At 42.9% G+C, this 16901-nt stretch overlaps 2 protein-coding genes across 5 annotated transcripts in view; one reads left to right on the forward strand and one right to left on the reverse strand.

Annotated features, from left to right (window-relative positions):
- The first annotated feature begins 1098 nt into the window (after window positions 1-1098).
- Window positions 1099-13606, forward strand: galnt3 (UDP-N-acetyl-alpha-D-galactosamine:polypeptide N-acetylgalactosaminyltransferase 3 (GalNAc-T3)). 2 transcript variants are annotated; one of them, XM_071340530.1, is made up of 11 exons: window positions 1099-1790; window positions 3403-3981; window positions 6922-7094; window positions 7691-7840; window positions 8210-8444; window positions 8616-8733; window positions 8907-9107; window positions 10438-10569; window positions 10780-10881; window positions 10998-11150; window positions 11335-13606. In XM_071340530.1, the coding sequence occupies exons 2-11, from the start codon at window positions 3482-3484 to the stop codon at window positions 11446-11448; spliced, it is 1878 nt and encodes a 625-aa protein (XP_071196631.1). In that variant the 5' UTR covers window positions 1099-1790; window positions 3403-3481; the 3' UTR covers window positions 11449-13606. The 2 variants fall into 2 exon arrangements, with proteins under 2 accessions (XP_071196631.1, XP_071196630.1); XM_071340529.1 differs by lacking the exon at window positions 1099-1790 and adding an exon at window positions 2365-3088.
- csrnp3 (cysteine-serine-rich nuclear protein 3) overlaps window positions 13602-16901 on the reverse strand; it is a 68331-nt gene continuing 65031 nt past the window's right edge. For all 3 annotated transcript variants that reach the window (XM_071340527.1, XM_071340528.1, XM_071340526.1), the window contains one exon: window positions 13602-16851. In XM_071340527.1, the coding sequence (XP_071196628.1) occupies window positions 15703-16851 (1149 nt within the window). In that variant the 3' untranslated portion in view covers window positions 13602-15702. The remainder of the gene's footprint in view (window positions 16852-16901) is intronic.

Here is a 16901-nt window from a genome sequence, read left to right on the forward strand (position 1 = left end):
TGGAGATGGGAGAACCTTCCAGAAGGACAACCATCTCTGCAGCACTCCAACAATCAGGCCTTTATGGTAGAGTGGCCAGACGGAAGCCACACCTCAGTAAAAGGCACATGACAGCCCGCTTGGAGTTTGCCAAAAGGCACCTAAAGCACTCTCAGACCATGAGAAACAAGATTCTCTGGTCTGATGAAACCAAGATTGAACTCTTTGGCCTGAATGCCATGTGTCCCATCTGGAGGAAACCTGGCACAATCCCTACGGTGAAGCATGGTGGTGGCAGCATCATGCTGTGTGGATGTATTTCAGCAGCAGGGACTGGGAGACTAGTCAGGATCAAGGGAAAGATGAACAGAGCAAAGTACAGAGAGATCCTTGATGAAAACCTGCTCAGGATCTCAGACTGGGACAACGGTTCACCTTCCAACAGGACAACGACCCTAAGCACACAGCCAAGACAATGCAGGAGTGGCTTCGGGACAAGTCTCTGAATGTCCTTGAGTGGCCCAGCCAGAGCCTGGACTTGAACTGGATTGAATATCTCTGGAGAGACCTGAAAATAGCTGTGCAGCAACGCTCCCCATCCAACCTGACAGAGTTTGAGAGGATTTGTAGAGAAGAATGGGAGAAGTGTCATAGCCAAGACAACTCGAGGCTGTAATCGCTGCCAAAGGTGCTTCCAACAAAGTACTGATGCACACACAGTACCCGATGTCAAAGCAAAAACAGGTTTCTAATTTTTTGCAAATGTATTAAAAATAAAAAACGGAAATATCAAATTTCAATATGTATTCAGACCCTCTGAATACATATTGAAATTTGATATTTCATTTACATTACATTTAAGTCATTTAGCAGACGCTCTTATCCAGAGCGACTTACAAATTGGTGCATTCACCTTATGATATCCAGTGGAACAACCACTTTACAATAGTGCATCTAACTCTTTTAAGGGGGGGGGGGGGGGGGGTTAGAAGGATTACTTTATCCTATCCTAGGTATTCCTTAATTAAAGAGGTGGGGTTTCAGGTGTCTCCGGAAGGTGGTGATTGACTCCGCTGACCTGGCGTCGTGAGGGAGTTTGTTCCACCATTGGGGTGCCAGAGCAGCGAACAGTTTTGACTGGGCTGAGCGGGAACTGTACTTCCTCAGAGGTAGGGAGGCGAGCAGGCCAGAGGTGGATGAACGCAGTGCCCTTGTTTGGGTGTAGGGCCTGATCAGAGCCTGAAGGTACGGAGGTGCCGTTCCCCTCACAGCTCCGTAGGCAAGCACCATGGTCTTGTAGCGGATGCGAGCTTCAACTGGAAGCCATATTTCCGTTTTTTATTTTTATTTTTTTCCGTTTTTTATTTTATTAACATATATTTTATCAATTTTAGAATATGGCTGTAACGTAACAAAATGTGGAAAAAGTCAAAGGGTCTGAATACTTAACGAATGCACTGAGACTCGCCTATTATTCGCATAAGCTATTCGCCTATTTCAAACATAATATATAATAGAGACGGACTACTCCTGCATATGAAAAAGTCACTTCCACAACTCGGTGAGATTGTGATCTGTAGGCTAAGTACCAAGAAGGACAGGAGAACGGTCACGGTAAACTGTGTCCCTCGTTGAACCTACTTGACAAGACTCCTACTGCGCACCGGAGTATTCCTCCTCCGAATGTCTACCGTGTCCACGTCTTATCTTTACCACCTCAAGCATCGAACACTTTACGAATACCATCTGCCAGGGGTGACTTGGCAAACAGGAATATGTTGGGATATGTCTCAGAGGGTCCAACATGTTTGGTGAGTGGCAGATGTTTAGTCATTCCTTTTCTTAAGCCTTGAGATAAAATATGCAAGGTTGGACTTTGATTCTAGTGTAAACCGTAACCTTAGACGTATTTGCCTGTCGTGTAATGCTCTTTACCATCTGAGGAGTTCTATAGCTTTCTTACGCGATCCTACTGTATGATACTTTGTAACAGATGCGCTTGAGCGCCTTTGCTTGAATATTTGGCAATTCTGATAAACAGTTTGAGTTCTAATTGTATTATGCCTACTATAATTAAACACTTGTACATAATCCAACATAGCTCATGCCCGATGTTGATCTGTTAAACAAACCAAAAAATTGTCCTAACTTATTTTTGCAGTGTAGGCTATAGGCTAACCCGTATTCTGTAAGCGACCCATTATTCTTCTAGCCTGATTGGATGCAGGGAGGTATAAGATACGCTCCTCCGATATTTGTAACCCAGCAACAGTCTCAATGAATGACTTGCTGAACAAATCCATGATTGTAAGAATTGATACCATTATTAGATCAGGCATATCCCGCGGTGTAGACTATTTCCAAAATTGCATGAGACAAAGTTACTCTGCAAGATGACACTTTTTACATTTATTTAACCAAACTGGGCACAGCGAGTTATAGCTTTGTAGCTGAAGTAAATCAAAGTGACTTTTGCAACTGACACAAATAGACTCATACTTCATGCGCCAAATGACAAATTGTTAATTTTTAAGCCACTGTTTTGCAATGTTTCACTAATGTAACAAATGGCATGACTTTAGGGGTTTGACAAAGGGAGATCCGCTCTACGCACGCGTGCCAAATATAAGGGTCCCACCCTCTACCTGAAAGGAGCGCACCTGAATCCAACGAGACGGAAGTAGTTTGCAAAGATTGAGAAACGAAGTAAATCAAAGTGACTTTTGCAACTGACACAAATAGACTCATACTTCATGCGCCAAATGACAAATTGTTAATTTTTAAGCCACTGTTTTGCAATGTTTCACTAATGTAACAAATGGCATGACTTTAGGGGTTTGACAAAGGGAGATCCGCTCTACGCACGCGTGCCAAATATAAGGGTCCCACCCTCTACCTGAAAGGAGCGCACCTGAATCCAACGAGACGGAAGTAGTTTGCAAAGATTGAGAAACGCTGCACAACTGTATTCTTTTTGGGCAACAATTACTCTGGAATTTCACGTTATTTCGAAGATGATTTTCATTTAGCGATATGCTCGACATAACTTGATGGACTTTTAAATCAATAATTTGGAGGCCATTTCCCATCCTTTTTATGTAACGTCCCGGTAAGTCATATCATTTTCCCGAAAAGAATGTGAACATGCGGGACTATGACAAGATACTTTTTATAGTAGCCTGATCTATCCTGTCATTTAGTAGACTGCTGTACAGTAGAACGTTTTCCAACTTTGTTGGACAGTAGGTTGTGGAGAAAAACAATCCTGCTTGTACATTCCTGCTTGTGTATGGTCATAATTCAAAGTGGCATAGCATGTAACACAAGAAATACTTGTCTTCCATTCATGTGAGACTGAGTTTTGTGATCCTGCTTTTTACCTCTGTTAATTTGACATATTTGTCACCTTTCTTTCTTTTTAAGGTTACCTCCTCTGGTGGTGCAACTGACTGGTAGGTGAAGTACTGTCTCAAAGCGATCTACCCCACACATCTCCAGAAGAATGAGTGGTCTCCGCAGAGTTCTCAGAAGGCGATTACACCCCTTAAAACTGGTGATAGTGGCCCTTATCTTTGTCACATTTCTCTTTCTAATACAACGTGAGGTAGTAAGCCAAAGTCCCTCCCTAGAAGAGCCCTGGCTGAAGGAGATAGCTGTCAAGCGGGATGCCGTGCTGGGCATGGTGATGGGGGCCGTCAATAACTTTAGGGATGCTATGCCAAAGATGCAGATCAAAGCCCCAGTGCGTCAGCAGGACAATGCAGGGGACTTCTCCTGTTTGCCAGGGACCTACACGGCTGCTGAGCTGAGGCCATCCCTGGAGCGTCCACCTCAGGACCCCAACAGTCCCGGGGCCTCTGGGAAGCCCTTTCACACAGATAAACTGAGCCCTGCTGAACAGAAGGAGAAGGACCGGGGAGAGGAGAAACACTGCTTTAACCTCTACGCCAGCGACCGCATTTCTCTCAGCCGTGACCTGGGTCCTGACACCAGACCACCGGAGTATGTTATCTCTCCATAATTGACTGGCCATTTTTGTGCTCTTATGGTAGCCATCACAGTTTCCATATCCATGCTTTAAATTCTGTGGTGGAAAAAGTACCCAATTGTCATACTTGAGTTAAATTAAAGATATCTTAATAGAAAATTACTCAAGTCACCAAGTAAAATACTACTTGACTAAAAGTATCTGGATATATGTATGTATGCATGTACAGTTGAAGTCGGAAGTTTACATACACCTTAGCCAAATACATTTAAACTCAGTTTTTCACAATTCCTGACATTTTAATTTTAGTAAAAATTCCCTGTCTTAGGTCAGTTAGTATCACCACTTTATTTTAAGAATGTGAAATGTCAGAATAATGGTAGAGAGAATGACTTATTTCTTTCATCACATTCCCATTCGGTCAGAAGTTTACATGCACTCAATTAGTATTTGGTAGCATTGCCTTGAAATTGTTTAACTTGGGTCAAATGTTTCGGATAGCCTTCCACAAGCTTACCACAATAAGTTGGGTGAATTTTGGCACATTCCTCCTGGCAGAGCTGGTGTAACTGAGTCAGGTTTGTAGGCCTCCTTGCTCGTACATGCTTTTTCAGTAGTGCCCACAAATGTTCTATAGGATTGAGGTCAGGGCTTTGAGATGGCCACTCCAATACCTTGACTTTGTTGTCCTTAAGCCATTTTGCCACAACTTTGGAAGTATGCTTGGGGTCATTGTCCATTTGGAAGACCCATTTGCGACAAAGCTTTAACTTCCTGACTGATGTCTTGAGATGTTGCTTCAATATATCCACATCATTTCCCTCCTCATGATGCCATCTATTTTGTGAAGCGCACCAGTCCCTCCTGCAGCAGGGACAGTCACTCCAAAACATGATGCTGCCACCCCCGTGCTTCACGGTTGGAATGGTGTTCTTCGGCTTGCAAGCCTCCCCCTTTTTCCTCCAAACATAACGATGGTCATTATGGCCAAACAGTTCTATTTCTGTTTCATCAGACCAGAGTACATTTCTCCAAAAAGTGTGATCTTTGTCCCCATGTGCAGTTGCAAACCATAGTCTGGCTTTTTTGGAGCAGTGGCTTATTCCTTGCTGAGCTGCCTTTCAGGTTATGTCGATATAGGACTCATTTTTACTGTGGATATAGATACTTTTGTACCTGTTTCCTCCAGCATCTTCACAAGGTCCTTTGCTGCTGTTCTGGGATTGATTTGCACTTTTTGCACTAACGTACGTACATCTCTAGGAGACAGAACGCGTCTCCTTCCTGAGCGGTATGACGGCTGCGTGGTCCCATGGTGTTTATACTGGGGTACTATTGTTTGTACTGGTGAACGTGGTACCTTCAGGCGTTTGAACCAGACTTGTGGAGGTCTACAATTTTTTTTCTGAGGTCTTGGCTGATTTCTTTTGATTTTCCCATGATGTCAAGCAAAGAAGCACTGAGTTTGAAGGTCGGCCTTAATACATCCACAGGTACACCTCCAATTGACTCAAATGATGTCAATTAGCCTATCCGAAGCTTCTAAAGCCATGACATAATTTTCTGGAATTTTCCAAGCTGTTTAAAGGCACAGTCAACTTTGTGTATTTTAACTTCTGACCCACTGGAATTGTGATACAGTGAATTATAAGTTGTATATAAATTATAAATATTACAATTGTTTGTAAACAATTATTGGAAAAATTAATTGTGTCATGCACAAAGTAGATGTCCTAACCGACTTGGCAAAACTATAGTTTTTAACAAGAAATTTGTGGAGTGGTTGAAAAACAAGTTTTAATGACTCCAACCTAAGTGTATGTAAACTTCCGACCTCAACTGTATGTATGTGAGAGAATCCATCAAATTCCTTATATTAAGCAAACCAGACAACACACACTTTTTTTATTTTTATAATAATAATAATTATGGACAGATTTACGAACACAGCATTTATGCTTAGTGAGTCCACCAGATCAGAGGCAGTAGGGCGGACAAAGCGTTATATTTATAGGTGGGTGAATTGGACCATAATTCTGTCCTGCCTGAGCATTAGAAATGTAACAAGTACTTTTTGGTGTCAGGGAAAAACGTATGGGAGTAAAAAAGTACATAGTTTTGTCAGGAATGCTGTCAAAAATATAAATAATTATAAATGGTGCAGTACAGATACCCCAAAAAACTACTTCCGTAGTACTTCAAAGTATTTTTACTTAAGTACTTTACACCACTGTCTAAAACGTATTGTCTCAGTGCCATATGCTTCGGCTACGTAGCCATGTAAAAATGTCGAGTCAATCTTGGGGTTGGTGGCCCTGTTTATTATGATAATTCTATCATTGTAGGGTATATCTTGTAAAACATCCTAATATGAAGCAAACATCTGAAGTGGGGTTTCTCCTCATCACGTAGCAGCACCATCTAGTGGTGTTCAATAGAACCGTTTCTCTGTAGAGGAATTCAGTTTGCATATACTTTTATGTCTTGTCTCAGTGGCTCAATATGAAACCAAAGTCACATACTGAATGACCACAGAAGGAGATAACCATAATGTGTCTCCAACAGAAATGACAGTTTTAACTCCAAGTCTTTGATATTTTCTTTGAGTTATTGAGGAAAATTTCACTCCAACCACAGGCTGAGTTTCTCTGTCTGAAACATTGTTTCAGCATGTGTGCCCAGTAAATGTGTCTGGGTCAAGAAAAAGCTTAGTTTTGTTTGGCTAATTAAACAAGTCTGTCCATGTTCCTATTATTTTTAATGGGGTAATTTACACAGATTCAGACTGTCTGATGCGGTTGGCATTTCAAAGGGAGTCTCACATCCCAATGAAACAACTGAAACAGACACCCCTTTATGGGAAGACTTCAGATGTTTCAACCACAGTCCTACACTGAAAGGCCTCTCAGGGACTCAAAAATACACCTTTAAAAAAAAAAAATGCTCTTTTGCAGATGTATCGAGCAAACGTTCAAGCGCTGTCCCCCTTTGCTGACCACCAGCGTGATCATTGTGTTTCACAATGAAGGCTGGACTACTCTGCTGAGGACGGTGTACAGCGTCCTCCACACCTCCCCTGCCATCTTCCTCAAGGAGATCATCCTGGTGGACGATGCCAGTGTGGACGGTAAGGAACTAACTGGCCAGACAGGCAGACGGCAGGACCACCTTGTTTTCACTTGGAATTGATTTCAGTCGGCCTGCTGGGCGGCCCGCTGGTGTGCCATGAAATGTGCAGGCTGGAGCCCCGGCTTCTTGTGAAGGGGGTTATAGCAGGAAGCAGCACTGCTAGTGAATACTTTCCTTAAGAGGGGCTAGCTAGTCCGTGGCGGTGTAGAGAAATATGTCTATTTTCTCTTGTAAACAGGCCTTAGGCTGAGGGGGAAACGAGGCTGTGGGTAAAAAGACGAGGGAGCAGGGAATGCAGCCCAACTGAGTGACGCTCAAAGCCCTCTGTCGTTTGTTGGGAATAGCCTACTATTAGACATCTGTACTAAAGCTATTTCCCTGGCCCAATAGGATAAGGCTAGGAACTGATCAGGCAAACTTGGCAGCTAGCCATGGTGTGTCTCTATGTAGAAGTGCAAGCTTCCATACTGGGGGGGGGACAAGTTGAGGTAGAGGCCAACTCTCCCAGAAAGTGTTACAAGGTCTATTACTGTATCTTGACTGTCTGTTCTAGATCTGCATGGTCCAATGCTGTGGGCTCATTTCCTTTCACAGACGCCTTGAAAGAGGAGTTGGATGAATATTTGAAGCGGCTGCACATTGTGCATGTGGTGCGGCAGCGGGAGAGGAAGGGCCTGATCACCGCTCGGCTACTGGGAGCCTCGGTGGCCACCGGAGACATCCTCACCTTCCTCGACGCTCACTGTTAGTACATGCACACCCACACCCCAGCACAGACATCAAACAACTGAGTCATCAGGCTGGAACAACCAGAACAGCTCTGCCTTTTTAGACACACCTGTTTATTTATCCACCTACACCCCAGAATACTAGCACTATGCAGATGCTGTTTCGGGCGTGGCAGGAAAACCACAAAACATTATGAATATTCGAATGTAACATTTTCGGGTAGCCTGCTTTGGGTTGGCCAGGGAAAAGATCAAATCAGTGTTAAATTGAGTTGTTTATACAACAGCCTTCTATGTTCCGTGCCGATGTAGTGTTTCACATTTTAAAATGCTATGTTATTTAGTGGTTCTATTTTAAGGCTGGTGGTGAATGCGTATCCAACAGGTGAATGCTTCAGTGGCTGGCTGGAGCCTCTGCTGGCCAGGATAGCAGAGAACTACACTGCAGTAGTGAGTCCTGACATCACTACCATTGACCTCAACACTTTTGAGTTTATGAAGCCCTCGCCGTACGGGCAGAATCACAACCGTGGTAACTTCGACTGGGGCCTGTCCTTCGGCTGGGAGAGTCTACCGGACCACGAGAAACAAAGGAGGAAGGATGAGACCTATCCTATCAAGTGAGAAGAACTATGTGAATGATTGAATGCCTATTTTCAGGAGGAAATACTGACATGACGAACACCTGTGTCTATATACCTTGATATGTGGTTGTGAATTGTCTATTTTTCAACTGTGTGTAAACATACTTATCTGGACCCTCTATTCAGTGGATATCTTTTACCTCACAGGACACCAACTTTTGCTGGGGGACTCTTCTCTATCTCCAAGGACTACTTCTATCTCATCGGAAGCTATGATGAACAAATGGAAATCTGGGGCGGAGAGAATATTGAAATGTCTTTCAGAGTATGAGCTGATTCACTTGGCTTTCTAGTTAGAAAACACCTTGTGTTAGTGTCATCGCTGCAAATTTTTTTGTGATTCATTCTCTGTATCTTTGTATTGTGCAGTAGAACCCAACCAACCGGTTACCAAGTATGACTAACAGTGTTGGGTGTGTTGCCTCTGTCTGTCTGTAGGTGTGGCAGTGTGGGGGTCAGCTAGAAATCATCCCTTGCTCCATTGTGGGTCACGTGTTCCGCACCAAGAGCCCCCACACCTTCCCCAAGGGCACCCAGGTGATCGCACGCAACCAGGTGCGGCTGGCCGAGGTCTGGATGGACGACTACAAGGAAATCTTCTACCGACGCAACCAGCAAGCCGCCCAGCTGGCCAAAGACGTATGTGGTATTTCTGAGTGACATTGTCATATTGTTGTACGTTTTAAACCCAGCGAGGCAGGTTGATATCCCAAGAAATGGGACAGGAATTCTAAAACAGTTCATCTATTCCCTAAAGTAATGTTTTAGCAGTTTGCTCTGGAATGTTTGCCCTCCACTATATCTCACATGGACATATGAATGTTCTCATTCTGACTGCAGACCACTTGTTATCCCCCTTGTAGGACAAGTTTGTGCAGCCACAGGCTGATGCGATTTAAAAATATATATTTTTTATGTGATATAGCGTTTTGGAAATAAAGTCTTCATAAATTCTTAAAGAAAATTTTAATCTCACCTTGTACCTTTGGTGTCATGTTCCCCAGAGACTCATTTTAGAGCACTGACCCCTAAACAAAGATCATCTTTTGGTTAGGTATCGTCTGAACACAGTTGAATGTACAAACCCATTCCCCTGAGGGGAACATACATTTTGAGGTCCCTAGTATGTACTGTAGAACTTTGTGACGTGAAATGAATAGTATCCCTCTAAAAACCTTCTGCTGGGCTCCAGGCTATTAGGTGTTTAGAGTTGTTAACAGGCAGGAAGGGGAGCCCTCTGGAGGCAGCAGAGTCTGTTAAATGACGGGGATTTGTAGTGCTGCTGCATCTCAACACGTAACAGGTTTTCTCATCTCCACGCCATAAACAGTCCCCCCTCAGGCCATGTGTAGTTACGTACCTCAGAGTGAAGCAGACCAAGAGGCCTCTCCTGCTGCCTTCAAACACCCCCTGTGTCTCTAACCGCTTCAAGGAGCACAGCTACGGTAGTTATCATCACACACGGCTGTTTACAGCATCCGCGTCATTATCTCTCTCGAATGCTCTCGTTACTGAAGACCTGCCTGGAGAAGCTCTCTGTTCCTTGAAATACTCTGTGTTTATACTGGCAATAGGTGAATCAATGACTGAGCAATGTCTGCATGCATTCTTTTGAAACGTTGATGGCATGAATGAATTTAAATGAAGCAAAGAGAGGAAAAATTCAGTCATTTCTGGACTAGAGGGTTCATCATTTGCTATGGTATTTCAGCTCTGTTGTCTTCTGTATGTGTACCGGATAATTTTTGTGCGTGCCAATTACTTGAAACAAGATCGGGCAGACTGAAACGCTGCCATACATGGTGCTGTCTTCAAGCAGTCACCCATCAACCACGGAGCTCCAGCACTGGACCGACTGTGGGGAAGTGGTAATGGAGTTTTTCCCCCCAGTCCAAAGCCTGGGCAGTGTGAGTAATGAGGAAAGCCCCCCCCCCCCTTTAATGGCTGCTGCCTGGAATTGTTTCCACAGAGGGCCTTCGGAGATGTCGGGCGTCGCGTGGACCTCCGGGAGCGGCTGCAGTGCAAGAGCTTCTCCTGGTATTTGAAAAATGTGTATCCAGAGGTCTTCATGCCCGATCTCAACCCGCTCCACTTTGGCTCGGTAAGTCCCCCCTCTCCAAGACTCTTTCCAGACCACAGAGAGCTTTCTGGCAATAGTGGGTTTCCACTTAGCATCTCCAGAGGGCTCTGAGGAGAGCTTCAGGGTAGGCCAGGGGAGAGAGCAGCTCCACACTACCTAAGGTTGGGAGGTGGCTGGGCTTGTTTGAACAGCTTGTGTGTCTGACTGAAATCCCTTTCCTTGTGCCTCCAGGTGAAAAATGTAGGTAAAGACTCGTGTCTGGATGCAGGGGAGAACAACGAGGGAGGGAAACCGCTGATCTTGTATCCATGCCACGGCCTCGGAGGAAACCAGGTCAGAGGGAAGGGAATGAAGGGACTGGGTTCAGTCATGAAGGAAATGCTAAAGTACTTTCTCGGTCACTTTCAAAATCAAAAGGATTACTTCTGGTGTTCTTTGTGATCCCTCAGTATTTTGAGTACTCGACCCATCATGAGATCCGGCACAACATTCAGAAGGAGCTGTGTTTGCATGGGACGGATGGAGCCGTGAAGTTGGAAGACTGCCAGTATAAAGGCCGCAACACGTTTGTAGGAGCAGAACAGAAGTGGGAGTTAAGGGAGGTGAGACCAAATACCCACATTTCTATCCTAATGGGCTCAGTCAACATTTCTACTTGAAAGCCTGTTTTTATTTATTTTTTCACTGTCAATTATGACCAAATCTTTTGACGTTTGCCTCATTCTCTTGCATCATCTTCACCATAGAAGTGGTTGTTGGTGACTAATCTGTGTCTCCTCTCTGTAGAACCAGCTATTCTACATCCCAGGATGGAACCTGTGTCTGAGTGCTCGTCATGAGCACCCCTCCTTGGTGGCCTGTAATCCCTCAGACAGATACCAGCTGTGGCTCTACGTCTGACTACAGGACACACATGGTCCTCGGCACTAGTGGACGATGTGTGCCTTGGTATCCTAGAACCATTAGAACAAGTAGCAATTGGCGTACATTTTTTTACGTTTTATTATCGAAGTTGAATTTTAATTTATTTTTATACGTAGAAGAACTGCTGCTGGAAAGTTTGCGATTTTTGAGAACGTGACCTCGGGAAGGAAGCGTTAAAACTGATACTGAAGACTGTTTGTTTTACTCCTTCCTTTTTTTTAATCATGATTTGGGTAAAGGAATTGTTTTTCTTGTCATTCACGCCAACCGCTCTCTGTAGATTGACGGAGGTAGCTGGGACTGTGGAAAGACTTTGGATGGATACTGAATGAAGAGAGATTTCTTTGAAGAATACAACTTGTCTTTTTTTCTTATAGTGTGTACTTCGGAGGCAAATCAACATGACATTTTATTTAATTACCAAGGTTTGTTCTTTATTGCCCACACTGAATAATTTATTAATATAAATGTGAAAACCAACAACAAAATGGACTGTCAAATAATGCAATAGTGCACTTGCCTCTTGCACAAACTGAATAACTTCGATGTTATACACCAAAGACTAATCAAGTTTAGTTTTTTTTCTATTAAAGACATGCTCCAGAACATTGGCAACTAGTTAGATTATGCATCCAGCCCATAGCGGAAGGTTAAAAAAATACTATGAGGAGAATTACTGTCTTACCTCAATTAGACACGAAAATCCATTTACTGGAAGCGGTGCAGTGTCATTTTCCTTACAATTCGAGTTCCAGCAAATGAGGTTCAGCCCCTCGGAGAGAGAAATTATGTGGTGCACATATGTGATGTATGCAATTTTCGGGGATAATTTTTGGCTCGTAAGCTCTACTTTCAGAACTACTGGCTAAGAAGTATATGGGAAAATCTATTTTAAAATGTTTATTATAGGTTATTCAATATCTACCACTACTGCTTATTTTTATTATGTGAACTAGTCTGTCAGATGTGACAGGAAAGCACTAGACATGCATCCTCCATTACCACTGCTAGAGGGTCTGATTTCCCCTCTCATCCAGCTGGTTTTCCTCACAAGCAGGAGGATAAAATATGAAGTCTCCAAAGTGGTATTTTAACCAAGGGCTTGAGTCGTGTGGTACTGTTTAATTGGGCACCTCTAATTCATAATCATCCGGTATTTGCAAGATAAATCATTTTCTTTTGCTTTTCCATATTGCTTGGCTGGGGCGTTCAAAGGTGTTTTAATCATGTATACAGTTGACCTTTTTCTGAGACTTTATCAACATAGCATTTTTAAACACAATTCCAGTCACTGCTGTGGTATTTGAAATGACCTGTTGTGTACACTCTGGTTGATTTCAAGTTTGATTGCAATGAAATATTGTCTTTTTTTCTTTGAAATCTCTCTTAAATGAATGTACATGTTTTTCTATCATGTTCATGGGGATTGGAAATTGTATATGTGGGCTTAAATGGGATCTGTAGAAAGGGGAAAAATGTTAACTTGGTTTACAACATGATTGTATTTTTTTTATTTTTTATTATTCAAGTCTCAGAGTTCCCAGTATCACACAAACGTCAGTGTTTCGATGTGAGGGTGTGGGCTAGTTTATACGAATCTATGGGAGAATGCTGACTGACAATGGAATGTTAGAATTTTGTTGAATATTGAATATGTCTGGGACTTAAACAGATGGGTCTACGGCAGTCTGTTAACAAATTAGAACCGTGTGCCTTTTATGTTTGGATCCTTGAGGTTTTCTATTTTAGTAAAAGGAACTCTGTGTAATGAGTACAATGACTGAATATGTCAGGGGTGTTGAACTTGTTCCATGGAGAGCCTAGTGTCTTTTTTTCTCTTCAATTAAGCCCTAGATAACCAGGTGAGGTGAGATCATTAGTAATTAGTGACCTTCATTCATCAATCAAGTACAAGGGCGTGAAACCCGTAGACACCAGGCCCTCCGTGGAATGAGTTTCACACCTATGCTGTATGGCATGAGTACCGTTCTTCACCATTTCTTATGTTCAACGGGAGAGGGCGCTGTGCACAAAGGAATTCATCCTTGACCCATCCTTACTGGGCTGTTAGTGTACCCTTTTTCTGAATAAAAGTTGTTCAAGCTAAACGCATTAAACGGATAAAGAAAAACAACACACGGTTTCATTTTATTTAAAGGTCATGTATTGTTAAAGCAAAAACGCAACAAAAAATGGCATAACATTTTGGCTTTATCTAACGTTAAGAAACCAAAACACATTGAAGCATTAATACCATTCTGTACAAAAAGTATTCTGTTTCACATTATAGTAAGCGATATAATGAAATCAGGCACATGGAGCTGTACAACTCACAACCATCATGAAACAAGCAACATTTTAGACAGAAACATGTTTTAATCCAATACAGACAGTTCAGTAAAGCACAATAAATACACATTTCAATATATCATTCATAATAAATACTGAAAATCATAAACACAGCAGAATTACTCAATTGGATGCAATGTTACTGTATCTTGCCTTCCCTTAAATACTTTGGCAGTGCTACTGTATAGTCCATACAGTAGCACTGATTGGCTGACAGCTGGATGCACTTTGTTTGCCAATGAGGTGAGGTAACATTATTACTTTATGTTTCAGTCAGGTGCAGAATCACAAATCAAGTAGTGTTGGTTGAATAGAGACACGGTGCAGACTTAGAGGACAGGGATACATGCAGGGCTGCCCACTCCTTTAATGGGGAGGGAATGTTGGTATTTCATTGTAAAGGCTGTCCCTAACGTTTTAATACAGTTGTAGCAATACAAATCTGGAGCATTCTGTTCAATGGCCTTGTAAGTTATTTCATATGAGGGGTTCAATGTTATTTACAGATTTTCTGCAAATCATACTTTTCTCCCAATGTCTCAGGCTGATCAGTCATTCTCTAACTTGGCGCTGATATGAATCATAGGCTTGCTTGATTGTCCGACCTTAAATGCCTGATGTGGCTCTTCGAGAGTATGACATGGCTTTCATTAAGACCTTCGAAGGGTTGTTTTGCATTTCCTGTTCACACTTCTGTGTCACACAATAACGTTCTTATCTGGACAAACAATCTCTTCAGGTATTTACTGTCCGTTGTCATAAGAGAATGGAATGTTTGTGCAAATATGTACTTGAAATAATTTCCCTGTCCAACTCAGCAATACAAATGTTGTCCCCAGTTTCGAAGAGTTACGTATTGTTTATTATGACATATTTATTGGAAATTAAGCCCCATGAAATATGATTTACTGATCATATTATTGTCCTGTTCCCATATATTTGATAGTTGTATATGGTCTTTGAGAGCTGTCAAAGTACTACATTAGTAGTCTAAACATCTACTGTGTGAATCATTTTAACTTGAATGTTTCCAATGAAATTATGCTCTTGGCATTATAATTCAAAATAAATAAATACAAGTGGTAGTCTGTTTCAAGCTTTTCCAGACCATATAAAAGCATGGATGTGACAACACAATAATAAGGTTTGTACAGTACATTGATACAGATTTTATCAACCCAAATTGACCATGGTCAATTTCTCATAAATGCCATTGAAAGACCCAAAGGAACATGCATTTATAGTTATCAAAACATAAGTATACACATACTTCAGAACCAATAAATAAACTGTGACAATATTTTTTTTACACATTTGACACAAACATAGAAAAGTCCCACTCACAATATATGCTTAAATCTTTACCTTTAAAATTACAAGATACATTGCACAGGCTTATAGCTTTCAGTTTTTGTTGACTGATTCCATCTTGCACTTTAGAATATTAGAAATCAGGGGGTTCATTAGAAATGTTTCTCATCATGGAACCTTTAGCTAAATAATGTCAATGTGATGTATGGTCTTGCGAATTACTTGGAAAGTTTAGTTCCCATTAAAGGCCATAAAGATCTTCAACACTTGGTCAGCCTTCCCACGGGCCAAACACTGGTTGAATCAACGTTGTTTCCACGTCATTTCAACCCCAAAATCTATGCGATGACATTGAATCAATGTCGAAAACTGATTGGATTTGCAAAAAAGAATCAATGTAAGGGCATTTAGTCTTTTCTTTCACCCAGCTTTTAACCTAAATCCAATGACATGGTAACATTTGTTGTTGATTTCACATTGAATTCACGTTAGTTGACATTGAACTGTGCCCAGTGGGTCGTTCATTAAGAAAAGACAACATGAAGTCTACAGACAGGTGAGCTAGGCCCACTAAACTGGTGCGACCTGGGGGAGATTCTCTGCTAATGCAGAGGTCTTTGTACTGTCTGCTAGAGAAGGCCCTTCAGACAAATCATTAGCACTAGACACTTCCTTTGGCTGCTCTGTTACAAAACACTTCCCATTACTACCGTAGCCTTTCTGGGAGCTCTTATTGTTCAGGTAGTTGTTGTGGAACTCCATCTGGCTAATGCCCCCAGGCTGCTCAGGGAATGTTCCTTTAGATTGGACCATGTTGTTTTCCAGGTCAGGTGTGCAGCAGCCCATGGCAGTGGTTGCTGCTCTGCCGTTGGTCAGGGTAAAGTGTTGATTGGTGTACTGTTCCTCAGCCTGGTGGGCGTAGTCTGTGTACTGCTCTGCCTTGTCGGCGGCCATGTTGAATGGTCCTTGTGGCATGGCCCCGCTGCTAGTGCTAACTGGGTGTGGGAATGATAAGGCCTCTCCGTAAGTTTCACTGGGTTGGCTGGCCGTCCCGTTGGCAGAGGCAACAGCACTGGGGTTCTCCTGCTGATAATACTCGGCTTGGGAGCTGAGTAAATAAGAGTTTCCATTCATGTGCTTTTCAATGTGGTTGTCCTGTGGCACGGTGCCATCAGAGTAACACAACACAGAGGACAGGGGGACAACCTCTGTGTGGGACACAGGCGCCGTCCTCACACCATCCTCAAAGTCCTCCGACTTCTCCTCCTCCTCATCCTCCTCTTCCTCAGAGTCACTGTTAGCCAAGCTCCGAGTGCTGGAGTCAGACAGTCCGCTGCATAAACTGCTGTTGTCCTCTTCGTCCTCCTCATCCTCCTCATTCTCCTCATCGTCCTCATCCTCATCATCTAGAGGCTCTTCCATGTTGTCAGCTGTCTGGAGGTGCATGATGGCAGACTGTTGGAGTGTTGGGTCTGTCAGAGAGTACTCCAGACTATGTTGGGTCTGGACCAGCGGGTTGCCGTGGCTGTGGCTGTTGCTTTCGCCATGGTAACCATTGGCAGGGGAGGCCTGCTGCTGCTCGCGGCTCTTCTCCAGCTCTAGCTTCATGATGGTGTGCAGGAAGTGGGTCCGTACACGGATGGGGTTAAATTCCACCCGGCCGGCCGCGTTGCTACAGCCCTCCTTGGTACAGCCACAGGGAAAAGACATGCGGTCCACCTGTAGATTGGACCACATTGGGTTATATGACCATATATTCTCCAGTTTGC

Source organism: Salvelinus alpinus, chromosome 14 (assembly GCF_045679555.1).
Source record: "Salvelinus alpinus chromosome 14, SLU_Salpinus.1, whole genome shotgun sequence".
Lineage (NCBI taxonomy): Eukaryota > Metazoa > Chordata > Actinopteri > Salmoniformes > Salmonidae > Salvelinus > Salvelinus alpinus.

Bases quoted from the DNA above. Each gene is read 5' to 3' on its own strand.
- galnt3 (XM_071340530.1), top strand. From the start codon at position 3,482: ATGAGTGGTCTCCGCAGAGTTCTCAGAAGGCGATTACACCCCTTAAAA. The intron at 8,445-8,615 runs GTGAGAAGAACT...TTTACCTCACAG, and splicing joins GATGAGACCTATCCTATCAA to GACACCAACTTTTGCTGGGG. The intron at 9,108-10,437 runs GTATGTGGTATT...TTGTTTCCACAG, and splicing joins CCGCCCAGCTGGCCAAAGAC to AGGGCCTTCGGAGATGTCGG.